The following is a 22777-nucleotide window of genomic DNA, read 5'->3' on the forward strand; positions in this document are numbered from 1 at the left end:
GTTTTTCTATTCTCTACCTGTACACTTTTTATTTTGACCTCTTTATGCCAATGTGCTTGCTCTTTTTAATACTTCCTGGCTGTAACGACTAAATTTCCCCAGTGTGGGATCCATAAAGTCTTATCTTATCTTATTTCATCTTATCTTTAATGGGATTAGCCTAATTGCAATTGAGAGCAAAACAATTATTTACAATAAAACTTTTTTATATACTCATGTACTTTTGACATGTTTTCTAATGGAGTGGCTCATGTTTTGTATTGATGTTAAAGTTGGGAGGTTTTTTTTTTTTTTCTCTCTCTATTCATGTTTTGAAGGTGGTCCAACTGCCAGTCACCTACAGTTGGACTATCTGTGGAGAAAGGGAATAGAACCTTTACTCCAGAGAGCAGAATGCCAAAGATCCTCCCACTCACTGTATTACTTGTATAGGTATACATAGTGTTAATTAGTGTGTGTAAGAACTATTCCTCAGTTGTATGAAGGAAACTACTGTTTAATTCGGTCGTATTACTGTAGTATTCTAGTAGCAGCACATCTTCCCACCACCAGTGGCAGAACTCAGCAGTGCATTCCCAAGACACCTTTGATTTGGCATGGTTTGCACGAAAGAGACCTTTCTCTGTCAAAGGAATTCCTGTATTTTGTGATTTGACATCTGCGTAGTGTGTAGTTTTTTTCCCTCCTTCGAACCTCAGAATAAGGTCTACTCATCTAGTGAGTTCATGTTTTCTAAACTTTTCTTGTAACCAATTTCATGAGCCTTTGAGTCTGAAAAACGCAGATTTAAAGAGATGGCAATATAATGTTCCTGGATTGGGGCTACTTATTATCTAGCTGGCTGGCTAACCACTACAAGAGTAATGATAGCAGCCAATTATTGTTAATATTTGTAAACCACAAAATAACACCCCTAATTACACAATGAAGGCTTTACACATACATAGACTCCTGGTAAATTATTTCCTGCAGGTAGCTGTTGAGGTGATGCTATCCTACCAGTGTGTTAGTATTAAATGATCTACTTCCACCCTGTGACTTACTTGAGACTACCCAGGCCCAGCAGGGAGTTGTAGGCCACTGCTTCTATCTTGTTCCTCTCCAGGTAGATATGAGTCAGGTTCTCCATGCCTCTGATGGCTCCTGGGATCCTCCTGAAGTTGTTCTGGAAGCACAGCAGTTCCTTCAATGCGGTTTGCTCTATAAAGATGCGGTCTGGGATGTTGAAGAGGTTACAGTCTGACAAGTCCAGTCGCACCAGCTTCTTCAGCCCCGTGAATGTTCGTGTATGAAGATAACTGATGTACTCGTTGTGTGCCATTTTCAGGTTCACTAAGTTGGACAGGCCCTGCAGGACAGAGGTTCAGATGTGGGTTGAATATGCAGATTTGAATATGTTCTTTCATAAGCTACTGTTCAGTTACCCAAACAAAAACTATCCTCAGCCAAAGCTACTGTCAAGAGAACTTGCATTGCTTTTTTTAACCTGTCAGTGCACGAGGGAGACTAAACACATTGAGTATGTTCTGGTCTTTCTACTGGTTTTTGTGTTGTTTACAATTGCATCCAGGGATCCTGAGTGCAGCCATGGCCCTATTGTCATTGCCCCCAGGGATCAGTTGCAACAAAGTGTTGTCCAGGGAGAGACCTGATGTTCCCTGCAAGACGATAAGGAAGAGATGGGGAAGCCATGCCAGTGCTGTGCACCACACCAGGAGAAGATGTTCTAAGCCTGTCCTCCCCTCAATGGGGGATTTGAGATCTCTTTCCAAAAAGATGGACTAGCAGCTAGCAGCACTGGCTCAGCATGAGAGGGAATACCGGGAGTGTAGCATTATGCATTAAGCCAACTCCTAACACGTATGTTGTTTTGAATTGTTTCTAGACGATGCAAGTGGACAGGACAAAGGGCACATCATGATTAAAGTCCCCTTCACACAAGAATATGTTTTTCTTCTTGTTCCTACAGCTGAATATTTGAGTTTCACTGTGTAGAATGGTGTATTGTGCAATTTGACACTAGAAGGCTGGTGTCACATTCATCTGCTGAAAGTGGAAAGTTTCTCCGCACTCACTGAAAATCCAAATTAAAAGTGGTAAGCATATGACCATGATTTGTGGCATCACAAAGAGTTTAGAACCAATCCTGGTTCAGCACTCAACTTGCACATATATTAGGTTGAAGCTTGAAGCCTCCAATGTACAAACACAGAAAATGGACTTTCCAGTAAAGTTGGAGACATTTCCTGTGAAGTAGTTAAACTTCTGAAACAACACATAATGGTACAATCAGATTCAGGATTTTTTGTGACAGAGAAAGAGTACATGTACAGTCATTTTAAGGATGTTAACAGACTACACTATCTGCCAAGGGAATTCTTGCATGTTATCATGATAGTGATGTATACTCCCCCCTCGCAAATGCTGACACTGTCTGTGTCCCTCAGAGTTAGAAGCAGGCTGCAGACATAGCACCTACATGCCCTCCCTCTTATTTCTGTTGACTTTAATTTATGCCTCTCTGTCCTCCACTCTTCCCACATTCATTCAAAATGTTACATGTTACACCAGATACAATAAAATACTAGATTTACTTTATGTCAGCACCAAGGAGACATATAACTCTTGTACTCTTTTTTTGTTTGTTTGTTTGTTTGTTTTGAAGGGCTGTTTTGATACAACTGAGTCATAAGTACTTTGTGGTGTTCATGGGGAGGGCACTGACGTTCTTGCATACTGTGTATTGGATTATATAAACTTCTGCGTGGAGAATACCATACCCACCAGGACCGCATGGTGTTTTACCAACAACAAACCCTGGATTGCTCCTGACATAAAGGCTCTCCTCAAGGAAAAAAGAGGGCCTTTAGGTCAGAAAATAAACAGGAGCTGAATAATGTGGGGTAATGAGGGAGGTAAGGAGGAGGTTCAGGGAGGGGAGAAAATAGCTAAAGGAGGATCAGTTGGAGGAGAACAACATTAGGGGAGTTTGGAGGGGCCTTAAAGCCATCTCTGGCTTCAGTGATCTGCCCCTCTCCCTGGCCAGTATTCCCTGCTGCAACCCCCAGTGTATAGCGCTTTTTCTGGGACCAGAGGGCTTTGTAGATCATGAGGAGGATTTTAAAACGGATTCTCTGGGGGGTGGGAAGCCAATGGAGCTTGTAGAGGATGGGGGTGATGTGGTCATGTCCAAGAGTGGGTGAGCAGACAGGCAGCAGAGTTTTGGATGTATTGGAGCTTATTGAGAATTTCTGTAGATGAACCATAAAGAAGACTGTTTGCAGTAGTCCAGACGAGAGGTGATGAAGGCATGGATGAGGGTTTCTGCAGCTGTAGAGGAGAGGGATGGCCAGAGGTGGGCGGTGTTCTTGAGGTGAAAGAAGGCTGTCATGGCGATGTGTTTAACGTGCTGGTCCAAGAAGAGGGTTTGGAAGAAGATGATGCCAAGATTTGGGATGTGAGGGGAGATGGATACAGAAGAGCCACCGATATTTTGGGTGATGTTGGGGGTGGATTTACAGAGTAATTTTCATCCAGTAATGATGATTTCTGATGTGTCACTGTTGAGTTTGAGCGAATTGTCTTGAAGCCAGGATTTTATTTCAGTGACGCAGTTTGTCAGGGTTGAGTTGGTGGCAGCTGACATTGTCTTGGTGGAGATGAGGAGCTGGATGTCATTGGCGAAGCAGTGGAACTGGAGACCATGGCGGCAGATTATGTGACTGAGAGGAAACAGGCCGATGATGAAGAGCTGGGTGCTGAGAACTGAATGTTACAGGGAACCTGTGATCCAATCGGTGATCCAGTTAGTGGTTGGTAGACTCCAAATAGACGGATAGATCTTTACCAAACTGGACGGCCAGAAAGCTATTACTGACACTGCGAAAAGTATGTATCCCAACAGAGAAGCGGTGAACAAACCATGCCAGTGTCCTCTCACATCCGGGTCTCCATTGATTAGAAGACATGAGAGCTGAAACCCCATTGTCTGCAGCCCTTGTATATTGTCCCACCACCACCTACACCCCCATTCCCACAATATTCAGCCACCACTGTACATCCACTGTATTTCCTATCCAATGTCTTAGATTCAATTCAATTTCATTTGTAAAACGCCAAACCACAACAGAAGTTGTCTCAGGACACTTTCCATATAGAGCTGGTACAGACCAAACTCTTTTATCTACAGAGACCCAACAATTCCCTCATAAGCAAGCACTTGGTGAAGGTGGTAAGGAAAAACTTCCTTTTAACAGGCAGAAACCTCAGGCAGAACCAGGCTCTGGGTGGGCGGCCATCTGCCTCGACCCGTTGGGTGATAGAGAGAGCAAGAGAGAGAGAGTGAGAGAGAGAGAGAGAGAGAAATGCAATCACAGTAAAAAGTGACAGTGGATATAACAATACTAGTAGCAGTTGCAGTGGATGTCAAGCAGGGCCATGGCAGGAGACGTTGCTGTAATCTACAATCCAGCCACTATCCATGGGAACCTGTGAGATGACAAAGCACAGAGACTCCGGGGAAGAAACTAAGTTAGTCACACGCCGTGGTAGGACGTGTCCACTTCCCAGACAAAGACTGGAAGATGGTTCCACAAGAGAGGAGCTTGATAGCTAAATGCTCTGGCTCCTGTTCTGCTTTTGGAGACTTTAGGAACCATAAGTAAGCCTGCATTCTGGGAATGCCATGTTCTAGTGGGGTAATAAGGTACTATGAGCTCTTTAAGATAACAATTTACACACCCATCTACAACCTCCAGGACACAGCCCACCTGCTCCAACCTGTCCCTCACAACAAACCAGGTGAGGAAAGAACCCAGGAGGATCAAGGAAAGAAATGCTGCATCAGCTCAAGGCTTTTACAGTCCTGTGCAGTTGTGCGGTATAGTTGAGTGCATTTTCAGCCTGACCCTGAGACTGAGGAGAGTGCCACAGCTGTGGAAAACATCCTGCGTGGTACCAATGTCAAATACACCATACCCCAACAACCTCAACAGCTACAGGCCAGTGGCACTGACATCACACCTGATGAAGACCCTGAAGGGGCTGGTCCTTCTCCATATCTGCTTCCTGGTGAGTCTATCAATGGGTCCACTAGGGATGAGCGAGTACACCACTATCTGTATCTGTATCTGTTCAACCATCTAAATTATCTGTATCCGTATCTGTACTCTGAGTGGGCGGACTAAACCAGAAGTGGGCGTGGTAGTAAAATCGGAAATGGGTTGGGCTTAAATCGGTACATTATTTTAAGTCTGAAATTGATATCCAATAAAAATATTAATATAGGCTACTTTGTGTGTTCAGCTATATGTCTGTATGTGTGTAAGTGGTCTGTAAGACTGTCTATTTTTTAATGATCTGTGTGAACTTGGTGATTCATGCAAACATCCAGTGATGGCAAACAGGGAAATAATATGTCAGCCGCGTTCACTGTATTCTTCTCAAAAGCACCGCGTTCAGTACAAGCAAAAAAAAAAACAACCGGAGTGGAGGCAGTGACCGACGCGACACGAGACATTTTCAGCTCTGTCTTCTCAACTCGTCTGAAATGAGTATCCGGCTCAATCCTAGGGCCCACTACAATTCACCTACAAACTTGGCATTGGGATAGATGAAGCTGTCATATACCTTCTTCATAGATCTCTCTCTCACACCTGGAAAAGGCTGGGCCACAGTATGTAAAGAAACAGGACTGTGAGTCTGTCCCACTTGTCTGTAGCACAGGGGTCTGGCAGGGAACAATCCTGTCTCTGGCATTTTCAGACGAGTGCAATCATCAGAGCTGACCCAGAGATTTATGGATTGGGGGGCAGTGGAACCACCTCCAGATAAATGCAGGGAAAACCAAAGAGCTGGTGGTGGAATTCCACAGATGCAAACACAATCCTACACAAGTAAAGATCCAGGGTACGTACTTCAAGATAGCAGAATCTTAAACGTACCTGGGTATTCACCTGAATAACAAACTGGACTGGACTAGCAATACAAATGCTCTATATAAGAGAGACGAGCAGACTGTATTTGCTGAGTTGATTCGGGTCTTTTGGAGCACAGGGAGCACTCCTGAGGACCATTTTGACTCTGTAGTGACACCAGCCGTCTTCTATGGATTGGTCTGCTGTGGCAGTGTCATCTCAACTGTTAACAGGAAGTGACCTAAGAGACTGGCCAAAAAGACCAACTCTGTCCTGTGATGCCCATTGACCCAGTGGAATGGTGGGAGAAAGGAGAATGATGGCTAAGCTATCACCCTTGATGGAGAACATGTCCCACCCTATATAGGACACTCTGACAGCACTTGGCAGCTCCTTCAGGAACAGGCTGATTCACCTGTGAAGACACCACAGGTCCTTCCTTCCTGCTGCAGTCAGATTTTACAACACCTCTTCTCCCAGTTGAACACACGCAGAAACTGACAAACTCATTTATGTGCAATATCATTATATGCAAAACTGTGCAATATCAATTATTTCCTATGTATAATAATGTGAATTCAACCATTGTCTATTTTACTTATCATATTGTTTACTTATTTATTGTATCTTGCTACTGATGCTTTTTACGATTGCACTATCCCCTTTGCTGCTGTGATACTGCAACTCTCCCCACTGTGGGATTAATAAAGGTTCATCTTATCTTAAACTTAACTGTAGCTAATCATACAAATAGCTATGGTTTTATTTGCTCAGGTTTTGCAGGTGAATGGAGTTACCTTTTGCTGATCAAACCACTGAAAAAAGAAAGACATTTTTACATCTTTGGTAGGCGATACTTCCTAATGTATTGTCTACATGTACTGTCCTGTGTATTGTCCAGGTCAATCAGGACATTGTTTCAATTTAAAGCTGTTTTGGTTTCAAATGTAATTTTGTGACTGTACCACCATTTTGATTTCGTCACTTCCATTGTTTTGTGGTTGCAGCAAATTTCTCTGCAGTGGATATCTCAAAATCGAGGCAAATAAAACTAAAACCATCCACCAAGCTAGATGTCAATGGGAAAGTAAGAAAGTGTTATTTTGGGGCTGCCAACTCTCATGCATTGAGCGTGGAACTCAGGCAGGTGACACAGATATCATGCATTCACGCCACACATGCCTTTTCTCAAACAAACTTTTCATTGTTGGCCTCCCCTGATGTAGTTTTTCCCCCAAATTCGGACAGGCTGAGATGCAGGGTGTAACAAAATTAATCCAGCACTTTTTATGGATTGTACATGAATGCACCAATCATCATCTATAGGAACTGTAAGCGTGCAACAACAAATCATTGCCATGTGCATTCTGGTGGGGCAGCCAAGCACAATGATTCTGTAGTTGAGCAACAAACTTGCTGTAGAGACTAATGTGTTGGCCATGTTGACGCTGTGTGGCTCACTACGTCTTTGAAGTTATAGTAACACCAGTCAACAATATTTGGCAGGCAAGCACCTTCATCACTAAACAGTTTATTATCTCTATGGGGAGAGAGTATGTATTAGAGGTTTGTTATGAGGTTTAGGCATAAGGAGGGATGATTAGTTAGAGTTAGGGTAAGAATATCAGGATCTGCCAATCAGAGGCAGAGTAGGCCAGGCCATTCTGTTAGCATCTAAGGAAAAAAAATTCCACAGCATACACTGCCACTCTCAAGAGTGCCGCCTTTATTGCATCACATTCACCAAACAATGTAATGCAATGCATGTATAAACAGCACCATCTGTATATTGGCTGTATCAGTACATCTCCCTTTTTTAAATCAATTGTTTATGTGCATTAGATATGACAAAGTCTGAACAATGTGCAAAAAAAATCATTGTGATTATTTTGACAGATTCTGCAATTTAAGTGAGAATGAAAATTTTTGCATTGCATTTTGACAATTTTGACAAGCATATGCCCTTATGTCTGGACAATACGATTTATAGACCAGGACATAGTACCACAATATTTCATTTTTTATGGTATGTTGTGACACATGTTATGTTTTAGCAAAACATTCCAGCTCCTGTGATATGGATGTTGCACTTAAACATATTAATAGTTCAGCCCTAGACATGACCTTAGCACACAGTGCTACATAAGTAACATAAAATCCATGCTTATACTTGGAGGCATATATTTCCTAAGCTCTGTGGAAACAAAGTGATAACTACTATGGTTGGGTGACTGGAAAAATGTAATGGCTATCGGTTGCTTTTTAGGGGTGATTTTCATTATTTTATTTTGCTAATTTAGTGGTCTGCTCCTAAAGAGTGACACTGCTCAGCGACACATTCTGTTCGAGGGGCAGACATAACAGTACACCTATCTCTACTGGTGCCACCTGGTGTCCAACCAGGATTGTCCAGGTCAACAACGTAGAACTCACGAATGAGGGAGGGATCCACAATTTGTTTGCAGGATACCCAGCACTGCCCCTCGGGCCTGTATACCTATATAACATATATGACGTGGTGAATCTTGTAAGAGGCCGGAGGTTTCAGATGCACAGCAGAGGGACTGATGACGGTAGCTGTCATACGAATTTGATTCCACTTTTAGGTGGAGATCTTTAGAGGAGAGCCATACTGGCTGGGGCATCTGTGGCTCGGGAGGTAGAGTGGGTCAGACAGCAATCAGGTCAGTGCATTGATTCCTGTCTCGTTCAGTTCACATGTCAAAGTGTTATTGGGCAAGATATTGAAATTGTTGCTGATGCTGTGTCATTGGTGTCTGAGTGTGCGTGTGTGTCAATGGGTGATGTGGCTTGTGTGGTATGTGTCATCTTTGGCCCCTGGTCTAAAGACCCTCTTCTTTTCACTCAGTAGGGCTTTCAGTTCCAGAGACACCCAGGGTTTGTTGTTTGGGAAACACCGTACCTTCCTGGAAGGCATAGCGTTTTCCACAAGAAGTTAATGTAGTCGTTAAACTGTCAATGTCCTCCCTGTGTGGACTGTACAACACATTCCAGTCAGTGATTTGAAAGGAGTCCCTCAGTGCCATACTGGACTCTTCTGACCATCTTCTCACATACGTGATGGTTGGTGAATGTTTATTCACCAAATGTATGTATGCAGGGAACAGATAAACCAGGTTGTGATCAGAACGGCCCAGCAGGGGGAGAAGTGATGAACTGTAAGCATCCTTAGTGTTTGCATACAGTAAGTCCAGTGTTCTATTGCCTCTGGTGGGGCATTTCATATACTGTGTGAAAGTGGGGAGAGTGGAGGACAGAGAAATGTCACCAGAGATGAGGAGGAGGGCCTGGGGGTGTGATGTCTCCAGTTGTGAAACCACAGTGTATAGCAGCTCGCATGCTGCTGCTGCATCAGCAAATGGGGGGATGTACACAGTTATTGCAATGACATGCAAGCAGCGAACAGTTCAATGTCACTTCTGCAGCACTGCTCTTGCACACTGATACGCCCTGGGTCACACCATCTGTTGTTCACAAACATCACTATGCCCCCACCTTTCCTCTTACTGCTCTCCTTCATTCTCCTGTCCGCTCTCAGCAGTTGAAAATTGTACAACATAACATGCAAGTCCGTTAGCCACGTTTCGGTGAAATAAATGAGACTACACTCCATTTATTTATTTATTTGGGAGAGATCTCACGTTCCCCATAGTAACAGATGGTATGGATGGTTTGTACTGTCTTTTCTTCTCACTGCACTTCACCCCAGCTCTGCATCCCCTTCTCCTTCTCCTTATTTCCTTGGGGATCACCAGTCTTTCCACTGGGAGTATGCTTGTGTTGCTTAGCATGATCAGTTGTTCCTGAGTGTAAACAATGGACCGAAGTTCAATGGATCTCCTGAAGTTGATTTAAGTAGTCCACAAAGTAGTAAAAAGCAAATCACTTGTCTCAGGAGTTGTATATCCATATGTACACACAATCAACCAAGACTAGCGAAACAAAGCAGCCAGAGATGCTGTAACAAGCTGCCACTTGCATGGCGCCATCTTGAATTACCACTTAGAGCTTTGGCCTCAATTGGAGAATCCAGGGGCATGTTATTAATAGCCAGCTGAGTATCTTTACCTGTTTGATCTAAAAAGCTCACCTTGGTACCGTAATCAAGAGAAGGTGAAGCACTGGCCTCTCCACACTACTACATTTAGCAAAGATGTGGGAGAGATGAACGGCTCAGCAGAATATCTCCCACTACTGTCAGGCCTCCCTTTTTACTAGACGCAGGGGACAGGAGGAGAGGAAATGGCCAAACTGACCACAACAGAGGCAACTCTTGGTGCAAAAATGAGAGACGGGCCTGGCCAAGCTGCATCAGTTCATGTTCTGAGACAAACTTGAGAGGAGAGATGGGAGGGGGAGATGAACAAGGAACAAATACAGAAGTAATATTAAATGGCATACTCTTTCCTCTCCTCTCACTCCGACAGACGGTTATCAATTCGTAGAGAGATATTAACTCAATCAGGTTGCTGCGCTCATGTCTGGACACCATTTCATCTTTTATGGTCTCGGACAAAGTGTTTTGAAAAGCCCCTGGAACACATTCTCATTCCAATCACTCTAAGTGCCCAGAGTGTGAAACTCAACTGATATTTCAGCAACAGTCCACAAGCCTTGATGGAGGAACAGAAGTCTCCTGGCAGCATTCTTGCCATGGAAAGGGTGATCAAAAATCGTTCTCATTTCACCCCTAATAGGAAAACAAAGAGCTGACTGCCTCTCTCACACCAACAAAAGCACAGGTAAATGCAGCTCCGTGGAGGCAGCACATCAGATACAAAATCTTGGCTCTTTTTACTAGCATATATGGGGGGTTGTCAAAAAATGATCGTGCATAGGGAACTGGAGTAGGGGAAAAGGGGCTCACAGGGCATAGGAGAAGGGCTGTTAACTGGTGGTTGTGAGAGCTGAACTATGAGTTGGTTCTTCAAGTTTAACGCCATCAGTGATACATCTGTTACCTGAGTCAACAAAGTCTTTAGGGCTGATCATGCTGTCTGAGCAAGACACCTTGTCCAGCGAGAGCTTGTGAGAGGTGGTGAAAATAGAGGAGGGGATGCTGTGTCTGCTGGGTTCATGTTGTGGCCAGATCGTACAGTTAAGGGGCTCAGATAGTGAATCCAGGTCCAGACACAGACAGGCAAGGAGACTAGAGTAATTAATAAAGAGAATAATTTATTGCATGGACAAAAGGAATGGTATATGTGCTGGGATCAAACAAAGCAGAAAGCCCAGGGAGGAGCCAAGCAGGTTCACAGTTGAATCCTACACACACACCTGCATGAATATATTGGCTAGCGGTGGTTGTTGTTTTGGTCTCATGGTGGCTGGTTGGAAAATTTCAACATATCGCCCAACCCTAATAGCTGCTGACTTCACATTGCTAACTGAGTCTGCTACACTGCAGCATAAACACTCCAAATAGCAGCAGCTAAACCTAAACCTCGATTCAAACTCAGATTTGATGGGTTTAAAAATACAGTACTCGGAGACATTGCACGCTAGGAAAGGGCAATACATATACATCATAAAGGGCAAGTTGGGAATGAAATCTTCCCACATAATTAACCAAGCCTAGAACAAGTTGCAGCTCAGTTTTGTCTTTAGGTTCTTTATTCAGTTAATGCCTTTATCTTTTCAGGCCTGGCTGTATTCCTGCAGCAGATAGTTTGTTGCCCAGGTAAGTTATCTCACTAACCCCAAACTGACACTTGTGTTTGAGCCTCAGTCCAGGGAGTGCTTTTGCCATCACGTTTAACAGTCTCTCAGCATGCAGTGTCCCTGTAGTTCCCCAAACGACCACATCAACAACAGTTGCTGTACTCATCATCCTCATCTTCAACCACTGAAATCGGGTTGCAGGTGCAACAGCTTCAGCAGGGGACCCCAAACTTCCATTTCCAGGGCCACATTAACCAGCTCTGTCTGGGGGATCCTGAGGCGTTCCCAGGCCAGTGTGGAGATATAATCTCTCCACCTAGTCCTGGGTCTTCCCTGTGGTCTCCTCCCAGCTGGACGTACCTGGAACACCTCCCTGGGGAGGCGCCCAGGGGGCATCCTTACCAGATGCCCGAACCACCTCAACTGGCTCCTTTCAACACAGGAGCAGCGTCTCTACTCCGAGTCCCTCGCGGATGACTGAGCTTCTCACCCTATCTCTAAGGGAGATGACAGCCACCCTCCTGAGGAAACCCATTTCGGCCTCTTGTACCCGTGATCTAGTTTTTTCGGTCATGATCCAGCCCTCATGACCACAGGTGAGAGTCGGAACGAAGATTGACTGGTAGATCGAAAGCTTTGCTTTCTGGCTCAGCTCTCTTTTCGTCACAACAGTGCGGTAGAGGGAACGCAATACTGCCCCCACTGCTCCGATTCTCCAACCAATCTTACGCTCCATTGTCCCCTCACTCGTAAACAAGACCCCGAGGTATTTGAACTCCTTCACTTGGGGAAAAGACTCATTCCCTACCCGGAGTAGGCAATCCATCAGTTTCCTGCTGAGAACCATGGCCTCAGATTTAGAGGCGCTGATTCTCATCCCAGCCGCTTCCCACTCGGCTGCGAACTGATCCAGTGAGTGCCGGAGGTCACAGACTGATGATGCCAGCAGGACCACATCATCTGCAAAAAGCAGCGATGAGACCCTCAGCACACCGAACTGCAGACCCTCCTGCCCCCGACTACGCCTCGATATCCTGTCCATGAATATCATGAACAGGATTGGTGACAAAGCACAGCCCTGACTGAGGGAAACCCCCACTGGAAACAGGTCTGACTTACTGCTGAGTACCCGAACACAGCTCTTAGAGAACAGAGAAAGCAATGCCTGCCAAAGGGCATGTTGTGCAGTTATGTACTTTACTCATCAGCTTAATTTGGTAAAACCATGGCAATGCATCCAGTTTTGGAAACAAGCATGATCCTCCCATTATCTCTCTGATCGATGCATACAGGTGAAACTCGAAAAATTTGAATATCGTGCAAAAGTTCATTTATTTCAGTAATTCAACTTAAAAGGTGAAACTAATACATCATATAGACTCATTACATGCAAAGTGAGACATCCCAAGCCTTTCTTTCATTCTTTTTTTTTTTTTTTTTGGTGATTATGGCTTAAAGCTTATGAAAACCCCAAATTTAAAATCTCAGAAAATTAGAATATTGTGGAAAGGCTCAATATTGTACTTCAAACTTCAAATTTTATTTATTTATATGGCACTTTTCATACTTAAAAAGCAACACAAAGTGCCTCACAGAGGCTACAAACAACAAAGAAGAAAACCCAGCCCTCCCACCCCCATAACTACATACAGACACGCACGCACACACACACCTGTGCACACACCCATATGGACAAGATAAGGAATAAGCCACCTTTGGGGGCCATCCACACTGAGAGGGCCCCCGGCTCATGACCGTGGAGCGCCGCCCGAGACCACCTCAACCCAGGCAGACAGGAGGCCCCACACCAAGGTGCAGAGGCCTCCAGCCATTCAGGCCAGAGCCATCTCCTCAGCAGCGCCCCCATCAGTAGACCAGGAGCAGCTCCCAGTGTGGGGGGCCCCCATGAGGAAACGCTTGACCTAAAAGGGCCCTCATGAGGGGCCCTTGGTAGGTTCAAAGTGTCACACTCTAATCAGCTAATTAATCCAAAACACCTGCAAAGGATTCCTGAGCCTTTAAATTGTCTCTCAGTATGGTTCAGTAGAATTCACAATCATGGGGAAGACTGCTGACCTGACAGCAGAGATGTTCACAAGTCTTTTTTTGCAAGTCCAAGTCAAGTCTCAAGTCTTTGGTCACAAGTCCAAGTCAAGTCTCAAGTCTTTGTGGGGTAAGACTTTGTCAAGTCTCAAGTCTTTGGTCACGAGTCCAAGTCAAGTCTCAAGTCTCTAAAAAATAAATCTCTCATGTCTCTTCTTGTTTTAATGAGCCCTCTATCATCTGCTGCTATTCGGTCTACTAAGAATACTGCACAGCTATATCTACGAAATTCAAAGCATCTACTGTATTATTATCTCTCCTTTATCTATTACCATAAAGTATCAGTACTGATTAGTCCTTTGTTATATGATCACTTTAAACAGGGCACTGCAATGCAATATGAAGAAAACACACAATGAATGATTTCCTTCAAAGGAGACTGTATTCTTCCAACATGAAGATACAGTTACATTATATCTTGCCCCCTATTGTGCAGGCTCAGTCGGGCCATAATAAGAACAAAAATATAGAAAATGTACACCTCACCAAATCAAAGCATTGTTGGCATTGTAGGAACGTAGATGAATAACGTTACCCAATAAACGTCATGTTAACACTGCTCCATGCAAATAAGTGTGACAAGCACACTAACATTCACTCATCTGTTCAAATATTCAGTTACAAAGCTGGTAGCAAGCTAAGTTAAACATAGCTGATGCTGGGCTAAACATGTTTGGTAACCATCCATATGCGCTAATGTGACTTATCCAGGTGAGTTTTCAGGTACCTGATAAAATTTGATGTGGTTGATCCAGCGTCCTTAATCTTGGTAATGCAGACTTCGCAGTCAGCGCTTCTTTTGTTGGTGCCGTCTTGTCTGAAGTTTTTATAACCAAGCGTAATTACAAAGGGCACAAAGGGTGCAGCAGCAGCTGCAGGTGTGTCGGTCGCCATAGCGTCATCTGAGGTAGTAATGCATGGGGCCGCGAGCCGTGCACCTGATGCGTAATATGGTTACCATGGTTACCATGTCAAAAAGGAGGGAATGACATTAAGCTCGTCAGAGGTTTCAGAGTTTCCCAAATGTTAATATGCCAAAAAAAGAAAAGAAAAGAAAGGAAAAAGGACAACATAATGATTGTTCATGAGTCCCAAAACACGAGTCCGAGTCGAGTCTGAAGTCTTTTGAGCACGAGTCCAAGTCAAGCCTGAAGTCTCTCTGTGTGCGTCTTAAGTGCGACTCGAGTCTGAGTCACAAACTCGAGTCCCCATCTCTGCCTGACAGTTGTGCAGAAAACCATCTTTGACACCCTCCGCAAGGAGGGAAAGCCTCAAAAGGTAATTGCAAGAGAAGTTGGGTGTTCTCAAAGTGCTATATCAAAGCACATTAATAGAAAGTTAAGTGGAAGGAAAAAGTGTGGAAGAAAAAGCTGCACAAGCAGCAGGGATGACTGCATCCTGGAGAGGATTGTCAGGAAAAGGCCATTCAAAAGTGTGGGAGAGCTTCACAAGGAGTGGACTGGGGCTGGAGTTTATGCATCAAGACCCACCACACACAGATGGATCCTGGACACGGGCTTCAGATGTCATATTCCTCTTGTGAAGCCACTCCTGAATAACAAACAACGGCAGAAGCGTCTATCCTGGGCAAAAGAAAAAAAGAACTGGTCAGTTGCTCAGTGGTCCAAAGTCCTCTTCTCTGATGAGAGCAAATTTTGCATCTCATTTAGAAACCAAGGTCCCAGAGTCTGGAGGAAGAATGGAGAGGCACACAATCCAAGATGCTTAAAGTCCAGGGTGAAGTTTCCACAGTCAGTGTTGATTTGGGGTGCCATGTCATCTGCTGGTGTTGGTCCACTGTGCTTTATTAAGTCCAGGGCCAACGCAGCTGTCTACCAGGAAATTTTAGAGCACTTCATGGTTCCTTCAGCAGACAAGCTTTATGGAGACGCTGACTTCATTTTCCAGCAGGACTTGGCACCTGCCCACACTGCCAAAGGTACCAAAACCTGGTTCAATGATCATGGGATTACTGTGCTAGATTGGCCAGCTAACTCACCTGAGAATCTATGGGGCATTGCCAAGAGAAAGATGAGAGACATGAGACCGAACAATGCAGAAGAGCTGAAGGCTGCTATTGAAGCATCCTGGTCTTCCATAATACCTCAGCAGTGCCACAGGCTGATAGCATCCATGCCACACCACATTGAGGCAGTAATTCGTGCGAAAGGGGCCCAAACCAAGTACTGAGTACATATGCATGAATATACTTTTCAGAGGGCCGACATTTCCGTATTTAAAATCCTTTTTTTTAATTGATTTCATGTAATATTCTAATTTTCTGAGATTTTGAATTTGAGGTTTTCATAAGCTGTAAGCCATAATCTTCAAAATGATAACAAATAAAGGCTTGGAATATCTTGCTTTACATGTAATTTGTCTATGTAATATATTAGTTTAACCTTTAAAGTTGAATATTGAAATAAATTAACTTTTGCACAATATTCTAATTTTTCGAGTTTCACCTGTAGTCCCAATCTCCATTTGTTTATTTTCTCCACAATATCAAGGCAATAAACCAGTCTGTAGGTTCTTCTACTTTTCTCATTATCCCTTTGTCTGGGATAATCCGGGATTTCTGTTCTCTTCTCAGTCTTTCTTCAGAGCCACTGGTACCTTTCTTGCTGCATGACTCAGCACTGTCTTTGTACTGGTTTGGTAAGCAGCCGACATCCTGGAACACATCCTTGTACTCGCTATCTCAGTGGTGGATCCTGTACTTCTGTCCATGTGTTTTTCAGTAGACTATTTCTAAGCTCCGCTGGCTCTTAGGCTAAAATAGGCTGTCTATCCTACACAACCAAGACAAACAGTGCACTAAAGTAGCATCCTCTTGAAACAGTGGGTCTGAACACACCCTTTGATGGGATTGATTGGTTGTTCAGAACTTTTAAGTTCAAGTCATATTCATTCATTCATATCAGTCAGTGTTAGTATCTCATACATGTACATTGTTTCATCATCCGCACTAGCTGTGTTTCCATTAAGGTGTGTTTATTCTCATTTTGAAAAATTGCATTCAAAAAGCTTGGTGGAAATGACAAAATGCAAAAAAAGTTTTTATGCTCGCTTGAGGTGGTTTTTGCCACTTGACTGATCAGCTGTGTCCGCTACGAAACCAGAAGAAGAAAAAAATGACTCAGATGGTTTTCAGCATTTTCTTCTTCTATTGTTTGTTACAGCTATTGCGTAGCAAAGCTTATACCACCAACTTTGAAACTATGCTTCTGTAGCCTTCTTTATTTACTCCAAGCCAGTTTATAGAAACTAATTTGCATTTTCTTTTTTTGCAACTTTTCAACATTTTTCTTAAAATTCTCTTTAATAGATGAAGACACGGTGTGACTTGCCTCTTTTGCCTGCCCCCCAACATGCAGCTTTTTTTGTAAAACGGGACCCAGTAAAGTGAAATTAAATTGCCTGAAGGCTTTCAAATTCTAACAATTAATTTTACTCATCATTTTCGTTGCGCTTCCTTACTCCATGTAGCATGCACTGCACCATTGGGTTCATCATTGGGATGGCTGTGGCTCAGGTGGTTGTCGACTTATCAGAAGGTTGGTGGTTTGATCCATGTCCACAGCTGTAATGGTAATTTACATTCTACTGTAACATTATAAGCTCATAATGAGCAGATGGCCTCACACACCATTGTGGGTGAGGCCGTCACCCACACATTCAGGCCATTCACCCAGAGTGGGTGAATGTAGACTTGTGTTGTGAAGCACTTTTGAGTGGTCGTTGGACAGTCCATTTACCATATGTGCAGACCAAGAGTGGAATCTTTACTGCATTGAATTACAATATTGTATTTGGATGCATGTAAACAGCAACATCTGTATATCAGCTGTATTAGCACAGGCGTGGCTCACGGATTTATATCACTGATCATGGATTTTAGTCAAGTTAACTTGACAGGTATGCAATTGTTTGGTTTTTTTTTTTTGGTTTTTTTTTGGTTTTTTTTTTTACAAATTTTACAAATTCAGCAGGTGTTTCTCAGAGGTAAGGTTAGTGGCAAGCAACTCGTCCCCCAAGCCAAAAGTCAAAAGTTGGCAAAAGTTGGCAGCACTGTTTAACATTGCGTTATAAGTCATTTTTAAATGCTTTTGCTATTTTTCATGAGCTATTACTGGAGTTAAATTTATTGAAAACTGAGGTTGCTATAGCAGTTGAATGCAACATTTGCTAAGCATTACTTGCTAAAATCTAGAGAATAGTGCAGCCTTGACAGAGTATGTGCTTTCTGTTTTCTGAAGGAGCAACAGTTACAACTCTAGACTGTCTTTATAAGGTGTTGTCTTGCATCCCAAATTTAGTTTTTATCTTTTAAACGAGTAAATTAAAATACAAAACAAATGATTGAAAAGGGACAGACAAGACCTTGCTTTTAATTTCTTCAGTACAAATTCTTAAAAATGCCATTATTTATTTTTTGCCCCTCTTTCACAAAAATATGATCAAACTTTAGCATAAAAACCCAGCAGACCTTGAAGGCTCCAGGGGTAATGAAGGAGATGTTGTTGTGGTCCAGTGAGAGAGACTTGAGGGAGGGTAGGGTGCCGAAGGCCCTCTCTGATAGGAACTTGAGTCTGTTCTTTTCCAGGTTGATGGCGGAGGCTTCACAGGGAAACTCTTTGGGCAGCTCAGCCAGGCCAGAGCGGTCGCACAGCACACTGCAACTCTTCTCCTGTGTGCAGGAGCAGGATGCCGGACAGGCCCGAACACACGCCCACCGTGCCAGCACTGCCTGAGGCAGCAGGCACAGTACAGAGACTGGAAGCAGGACAGACAGAGAGCATGAATATTGAAGTGAAAACAGTCAGTTCAAAATACTTTGCTGAAAAGAACCACTAAAGCCAGACTAGTGAAAATGTCTTTATTCAAAAACCAGTGTTCAGGTGTGTCTGCTTGATTTCCATATTGTGTATGTCTACAGCTCTCTGTAAATTACATTTTACTGCAACATTATTTGATTACTCATCAGTTTTTAAGAAAAAATACCACCAAATTAAATTGGGAGTGTTTGTATCAAACAGGCCAGAATCAGTGGTTACCAAACTTATTTCTGTCATCCCTCTGCCATTGAAAATGAAAACATTTCACCTTTCCTCTCTATGCATGAATTCACTGTATTTCCATCAACTATGTATGTAGCAATATTGGTAACAAAAGGAACCAACTTGAATTTATTGGAAGAACAATATCAAGAACATTATTAATAACATTATTCACTTTCTTACTGAGAATTAGATGAGAAGATTGATACTACTTTCATACCTTTATGGTAAATATGAAGCTACAGCCAGCAGCTGGTTAGTTTAGCTTAGCATGGAAAGCATGGAAACGGAGAGAAACTGCTAGCCTGGCTATGTGTAAAGACTTTAGACTTTAGACTGCTTCTTTATTGATCCCAATCTGGGAAATTGTTTTGTTGCAATAGCAATGAACAAAAAACAAAAAACATACAGACGACAGGTAAAAGATAACAAAAGGTAACAAGGCTCAATTCAAGATTAACATGTTGTGGTTGTGGTTTTACAGAGAAGTTATGCCAGCTGCTGTCTTCATTTTGAACATGAACATGACTTACTATTCCTATATATGCCTTTAAAGTTGGCCCAATCTGACAGACGCCTCTCCTGCTCCACTGGCTTGGATTTTAATGACATATTAAGTCCATAGGCATAACCAGTCTTTCTTTTGTCTCCTCCCAGAACTTTACATGTTTAGATGTTTTTTTAGCATGATTGCCCCTTTATTGTTTCGAAATGAATCAGATTAATTGGTGATCTTTCAGACATCTTGACTAGCCATAGTAGGACAAACAGCTTGCATTAGTAATAGCGCCTGTGTTTGATGAATCAAACTGGCTGCTGTGAAAAATGTTTCCCTCAGGATTGTGTGATACCACTGAACACTACTAAAACCTTGTGACAAACTTTCAGTGTTAAATGTTTACTTTGGTTCCCCCCCATTTTCATCAATATAAATTACGCTTATCATATTTTCCGGACTATAAGTTGCACTTTTTGTCATAGTTTGGCTGGTCCTGCGTCTTATAGTCACGTGCGACTTATATAGCAAAATATGTATAATTTAATGTTTTTAAATGTTAATTCATACTGACTGACAGGAACCAAGGAGTAAACATTATCCACAGCTCCTGTACCACTGAAAAAATTAACTGAATGCTGAATGCTGAGCCTGAGGACAGCCTTGCAGAAGAGGAGATGGCGCTTTATCTTCCTCTGGAGTTGGCGGAGTTGTTCAGAAGCAACACCGAGGATGAACAATTCAATAGATTCAGTGATGTGGAATGAGATCGGGAGCTTGGTAAAATTGCTTAAGGGTAACTTGCCTTTTGGACTTGCTGGCTTGTTATGTTAATTTGGCCTATTCAGCCTCCCAAGTATGTTCTTTATGCTATTGTGCAGCTGAATAACTGTTAATGTGTTACGTTAACATACCAGGCACCTATTCAGCCTGTTGTTCTGTGTGCTATTGTGTAGTTGAATAACTTGCCTTTCCAGATTAAATGTCTGTTCTTGGTCTTGGATTTTGTGAAATAAATTTCTAAATAAATGCGACTTATAGTCCAGTGAGACTTTTGTGTTTTTTCCACTTCATGATGCATTATTTGATTGATGCAACTTCTACTCCGGAGTGACTTACAGTCCAGAAAATACGGTACACAGCACAGCTTTGTTGTTACTCCATTTTCTCCCAAGCAACTAAGAATCTGCAAAAATCTAAAAAACATATAAGTATCTTCAAAACAACAACATACAAATGAGTTCCTGTTTACCCTCTCCCAAGATTAAATGCTTGCATTGATTTTTGCAACAAAACAAGGACACTGGTGGAGTAATGATTTGATGTTTGAGTCACATGGAATGGCAGGTAGAAAGCTAAACTGTCTCTTTGCCAGCTGCTGGTGAAACGATGATGTGATTAAGAAAGAACAGCTTACATCAGAGATTAGCCCCACAACAATAGGTTCTGTCTGTGCCCAGGATTTCAGCCTTGATCCAGTTCACATTAGCTTGAGTTAGGCCCTACCTTTTAGTATGATCAATCAGTCAATCATTACTCGTAGATGAAAAGTCTTTGATGGAGGCAAACTCAAATTTCTGGATGGTTCAAGAAATCTTTATCTATCAATTTTTATTAAATAGGGGTTTACAGCGTGCAGAAAGTTTTTTCACCAAGCCAGTATAGGTCATGAGACCATTTTTACAGCTGGGGATGAGAAAAAAAAACAGTAAAGGAGTGAAACTGACCAGTGAAAGTGATGACAGTCATTACTGTAGTCTCTCATCTGGGACATGTCAGGATTAACGGAAGTCTGAAATGGCATAAAAAAAGCACAGCAAGAGTTAATGATGAACTATTATGAATTATATAAATATGTGACTAAGACAGTTGTTGGAAGTCCAAGAGTGACCTAGTTTTGAGAACATAATTTCAGCCATGTTTCAATCTTACTGGAAAGAATAGAGAAGAGTTACGATCTTGTCTAATCTTTCTGCAAGCTACTTGACAGTAAATCACAACTGTAAAGCTGGGCAAAAACATGAACTCCCAGAAATTTAAGAGTCGACCGGCAGAAATGAAAGCAACATACCTGTGGATCTTTCCAGACAGTTGCATCCATATGTTTTAAAGGTCACTATCCACATTTTGAATGTGTCCATTCTGTCCATCCCACATTAGTCTGTTCAGTACAGCTTCAACACCATCACTGCACAAGATTACTCGATGCTTCTGCCTGACACAGTTGTCCAGCAAATGTGTATGTGGTTGTGATTTTTACACTTCATCCTCCCCCTTCAGTAAGTGTGTGTTCATCATACATACACACAAACACACCAAAAAGCCATCTCTTAATGGCAGTCAAATCCCCTGGATGGAGGGATGGATGGAGACGGGTAGAGATGGGTGGAGATGGGCGGTTGGCAGGATTACAGAAGTAAAGCAAAGCTTTCAGATCAAGCTGCTGAGGCAGAGTGGTAACTTAGAAGCGTGCACGTGCGCACACACACAATGTTGAAATAGATTAGGGGATCAGCATGCCATAATTTCTGTGATCTAAAGAGGGAGGATGATCAATACAGTAGTATAATCTTATTTAACCATTACAGTACTGTGTATAGACCACCATCCAGAGACCTGAATGCGTTCACTGTAAATGGGTTCACCTGGCGTGATTGTCACTAAAACCTTATTTGCAAAATGACAGAAATTATACAACAGGGTTTTAATGGGTGTCACTGGCTTGGTGGTTATAAAACCGACTCAGCATACAAGAGACCATGTAACCTTTCAAGAGTAACATGATAAACCTCCTAAAATTGGGGTAAACATGGTTTTCATGCAGGATGAAAGGTATGTTATTTAGCAACTGTTTTGTTTTCTCACTGCCTAAAAAGCACCCACAGATGGCTTAAATCCATTTGTAGAGGCATAAAATACAAGACAAGTGTCTTTTTTCTGCAATAATTTTACTCTGATTTCACCAGAATGAGTCTGTAGATAAAAGAACACATCCCTTGAAAAGTTCAGCACATGTGCCTTTACATAATCTCTATACATCTGGTTACCCTGGGAAGAGACAATATAAACATTGTGACAGCCCCTGTAGATTTGGGTCATGTGGGAGATTCAGCTCACCAAGTCTGCAACATTTCAAGATTTAAAAGGCCCAAACACTCAACCATTAGGCCTATATATGATTACTGAACACCTCATTCCAAAACCATGAGTGTGTGCTGCTCCAACATCTTCTGTAGCTTCCTTATGGAGAAGTCTCTCCAAATAAAATGTTTCAAACCTGGCTGAAGGATTTTGCTCTTGTCTAGAAGCAAGAGTTCAGGCCTTTTTTACTACAGCCTTTTGTCTTATCATATTGGGAAAACATAGGTATGACAAATAATTTGATCAATGACTTAGTTATATTGAAGGGTCCAACTTTAGAAGTAATAAATTCATTAAAATTAAAATAATAATTTATGGCTGCAATGTGCAAAGGTATTTTTTGGAGAAAAAGGGAACAGAATTCGGTGGAAAAAAGAAAA

General features: G+C 42.6%; 1 protein-coding gene across 1 annotated transcript in view; it reads right to left on the minus strand.

Moving 5' to 3' along the window:
• nyx (nyctalopin) overlaps positions 1 to 22063 on the minus strand; it is a 29704-nt gene extending 7641 nt beyond the window's left edge. Inside the window, exons 1-4 of the mRNA XM_076746700.1 lie at positions 21328 to 22063; positions 20984 to 21048; positions 18190 to 18476; positions 1044 to 1348 (exon numbers count right to left, since the gene is read on the minus strand). Coding sequence (XP_076602815.1) covers positions 1044 to 1348; positions 18190 to 18476; positions 20984 to 21005 — 614 coding nt within the window. The 5' untranslated portion in view covers positions 21006 to 21048; positions 21328 to 22063. The remainder of the gene's footprint in view (positions 1 to 1043; positions 1349 to 18189; positions 18477 to 20983; positions 21049 to 21327) is intronic.
• Positions 22064 to 22777: the final 714 nt, after the last annotated feature.

Source organism: Chaetodon auriga, chromosome 13 (genome assembly GCF_051107435.1).
Source record: "Chaetodon auriga isolate fChaAug3 chromosome 13, fChaAug3.hap1, whole genome shotgun sequence".
Taxonomy (NCBI): Eukaryota; Metazoa; Chordata; class Actinopteri; order Chaetodontiformes; family Chaetodontidae; genus Chaetodon; species Chaetodon auriga.